The sequence below is a fragment of the Nicotiana tabacum genome, chromosome 15, assembly GCF_000715075.1.
Source record: "Nicotiana tabacum cultivar K326 chromosome 15, ASM71507v2, whole genome shotgun sequence".
Taxonomy (NCBI): domain Eukaryota; kingdom Viridiplantae; phylum Streptophyta; class Magnoliopsida; order Solanales; family Solanaceae; genus Nicotiana; species Nicotiana tabacum.
In genome coordinates, this window is record NC_134094.1 from 87,019,744 (window position 1) to 87,023,253 (window position 3,510).

Genomic DNA, 3,510 nt, shown 5'->3' on the forward strand with positions numbered 1-3,510 from the left:
AGTAAGTACATAGTTTAGTGATTACACAGTTTAATAATTACAAAGATATGTTTGTATGCCGTAATGTAATTATAGTGTAACTATAAGTGTAATGTTTGATTGCAAAATTGTAATTACAAATTTGATTTCTTAAGAATTTAAAAATAAAAATTAATTACCAATAACTAAATAAATTTCCTTTTCAGATGAGCTAGTTAAACGTTTCCTTAATTTTTGACAAATATGTGTCTATGTGACATATATTAAAGTTTATTTATCACTAGGTATTTAAAGACATATCGTTTCTTGAAAATATAGTATTTAATAATTATAGATTTGATACCCAATTCTCGTCTCCCCTTTTATCATATTTACTTTAGTAGACTTCCATTTATTTCTAAAAGGCCATACTATTCTTTTGGAGCATTATTATATAATTTATAGCATTGTTAGAATATTCTTTTCTTTTATTAATTACTTTCCTAGGCATGTTGGACCACAATCACTAATCTATAGTACATTTAAGCAAGCTAAATACACCAATGAACTAGTTATGTCATATTGAGGTTACAACCCCGCTCCTTCTCTTTGTAAGAAAACAATCCCTTTTTAGTTGCCTTCTACGTGTTTAATTTGATTCCTTAGTGAAGTAATTTTAGTTATAAATGTAGTCGTAATTGCAAATCCTATGCTTGTTTTGAAGATTACATTAGGAATTCACAATTTAGCACACTCTTTGACACTCTAGCACACACCACACTCCTCGTGGGATCGACCCTAACCTTTGTTGGATTTTGTTATTGCTAATGCTTCATATTGAGTTTTAGGATTGGACATCACCAAGTACCAGTACATTTCTCAACTCAATGCAGAAAATAATTACATTTGCTCATGATCTGGGATTGGGATTTATTGTAAAATAGGTTTGAGTAAAAGTCAAGCAAAGCAAGAAAGTAGCTGCAAGTAATGCTAGAGCAGTCCATGGACTCCTAAAGTAAGTGTGTATCAGCTCAGCTATCCATGTTTTTGCCCTGTTATGGTAGTGCTCCTGAATTTTTTCTTTCACATTGTAGAAAATGTGCGCATTGTTCACTCCATAAGTATTGATCTCTTTGTACATTCTTGCCACTTCCTCATCGCTACCAAGCATGTTGAATAGTATCTGTTTTTCGCGTAGTTCTTTTACATCCCTGGGGCTCTCGATTAATGACTTCATGAAGTATACGTACGATGTCACAGCACGATCAGTAACAGTATTTGGGCACATCTCATAGGCTATCATGTTCAAGAAGAATGCCTTTGTGTAGATAGAAACATACCAAGTTGGAAGTTCAAGCTGGCCATAGAAGTATCTTGATTTGAATTTTATGTCCTTCAATGAATGAGTACAGCTAGGTCTGAAGTAAATTCCCTTAGCTTTGAGATCAGTCACCGAACGAAAGGAGTGAATGTAACTTTTCATATTAGCACGCTCATTGCTAATACTTTTCTTCCTTTTGAGCCATTGAGGTGTGCAAGTACGATGCAAATTCCTGACTTCACTGTATTGTGAGACAAGTCTTGTTCTAAATGCTTCAAGAAGATGCAGAGGCTCTTCTGCATGTTTGTAACTCATTTCGTCTTTTTGATCATATTCACCAAAGAGGGTGAAATTCAAGAACATCTCGAGCAATTCTTCTCCTTCATCCTTGTCATATCGTAAGCTGATCAAGAGTTTCAAGATCCAAAAAGGAATTTGATTCTCAAGCAAAAACATGTCTCGAACTGTTGTTGATAATGCCAACATTCCAAGATGGTGCCTGGTGGTTCTGAGTTTGTTATACCTATCTGATGTGCTAAGCTCGATGTGGTTGATAATAAAGCAGGCATCAAGAAGCATCATTAAGGCAAATTCATGATCATTGTACTTGTCTGCGAAGCCATCAACATAACAATTTCTTGCATTGTCGACAACTTCTAGTATCTTGTTATAGAAATAAGCTACGTCCTTGCTACTGCCTGAGACAAACATTTCAAGGGCTATATGCTTGAAATCCTCTGCTAGCTGCAGCTCTGGTTTACCATGGTGATAAGGTCCCAATGAAACTACCTTCGGATCATACTCGTGCCTGTTGTATTCGTCCATCTTCAGCAGGGGTAAAACTTTCTGTATTCGTCTTCTCCACGAGTATGTATATTCTCTTGGCATAGAGTCTGCTTGCAGAATTGGATCTGCTATGACAATATTCACTATTTCATTCCCATCTGTGGTACAGGAAGCTGCTTCACCATCACTGAATGCTTGATCATCTATTTTTTGATCAATTTCTGCAAATAGCTCCTCTTGTTGTCCTGTATGCCCTTCCATTTTCTGGGACTTCTTGCTTTTTGAGGTAAGAAAAGACTTTCCTTTTTCTTTTGTGGGGTTTTGGTAGTGAAGGAAGATTTGTTATGGAACTTTATATATGTATGGACTTTGGAGTAAGTAAGGTTTTGTAGAGCAAATAAATCAAGGAACTTGAAAAAGTCTAGGGACTCAAGAATGTCAAACCCATAAGTTGCCTACCATGAAGTTGTTTTCTTTTTTTATTCACAAGACCAGAATCTGGAGAAGATTTAAGGAATTCTCTAAGTCAGCACTTCATCCATCTGGTTTTGTTTATTTGCCCACTTTTCAACTTTCATGGTCAAATGTATAATTTCCTCTATTGCAGTTCTTACCTAAATCAGTTAAGAATCTTGGTTGCCTATGAAACATTCTATGCCAACAGCCACATATAGAATACTGTTAGTTTCAGCTGAACATGTGAAGTTTTGGTCTGCCATGAGAATATTTTTCAGGGTTGACTTATCATAAAATTTGTAATGAGAAAATAATTCAACTATGCCAATATTTCACAGAAAGTAAAAACAGAGGAAAGTGCTAAATTTAGTCCCAGAAAACGCAATAGGAGGCTGCAATAAACAGTAGTTTAAACAACTTCAATTTATGACTTTAGCGCAATAAATTGAAAGTTATACCAAGTTAAAGCTTCCCATCTGATGTCATGAGATTCAAAAGCATGAAATTTGCCAACTTAGATGATTTCCTCTTATCAAATTCCATTTATAATACCAGTGACTACTTCATACCACCATCAAAAGATGTGGTGCAGTGGATGAGACTGTTTTTCCCTTAATCAGAGGTCTCGTGTTCGAGTCCTGGGTATGAAAAATTTCTTGGTAGGGAGCGCTTCCCCACGACTGGGGCCCTACACGGCGCGAATCCAGATATAGTCGGACTCCAATGCGGGTAGCGAATACCGGGTGGAAAAAAAAAAAAAAAAAAAAAAAACTACCTTATACCAAAATCCTTCTAATTGATGTGGCAATATAAGCATGGAGTTGCAGTCCTTGATTAATCACTTCTTCACCTAAGTCTATTACAACCTGATATTACCTTCCTTCAACTTTTCCAGGAAAATGTTGCTTTTTAGAAATTGAGAAGTCAAGATTGTAGTAAAGGAAGTCTCTTCTTTAGCAATCTCCGATGAACAAATTGATCTCAGTTAT

At 35.7% G+C, this 3,510-nt stretch overlaps 1 protein-coding gene across 1 annotated transcript; it reads right to left on the bottom strand.

Moving 5' to 3' along the window:
- Positions 1 to 558: 558 nt before the first annotated feature.
- On the bottom strand, positions 559 to 3,134 carry LOC107832005 (UPF0481 protein At3g47200-like). The gene has a single exon (XM_016659808.2). It carries the CDS (start codon positions 2,324 to 2,326, stop codon positions 869 to 871), a length of 1,458 nt encoding a protein of 485 aa, XP_016515294.1. The 5' UTR covers positions 2,327 to 3,134; the 3' UTR covers positions 559 to 868.
- Positions 3,135 to 3,510: the final 376 nt, after the last annotated feature.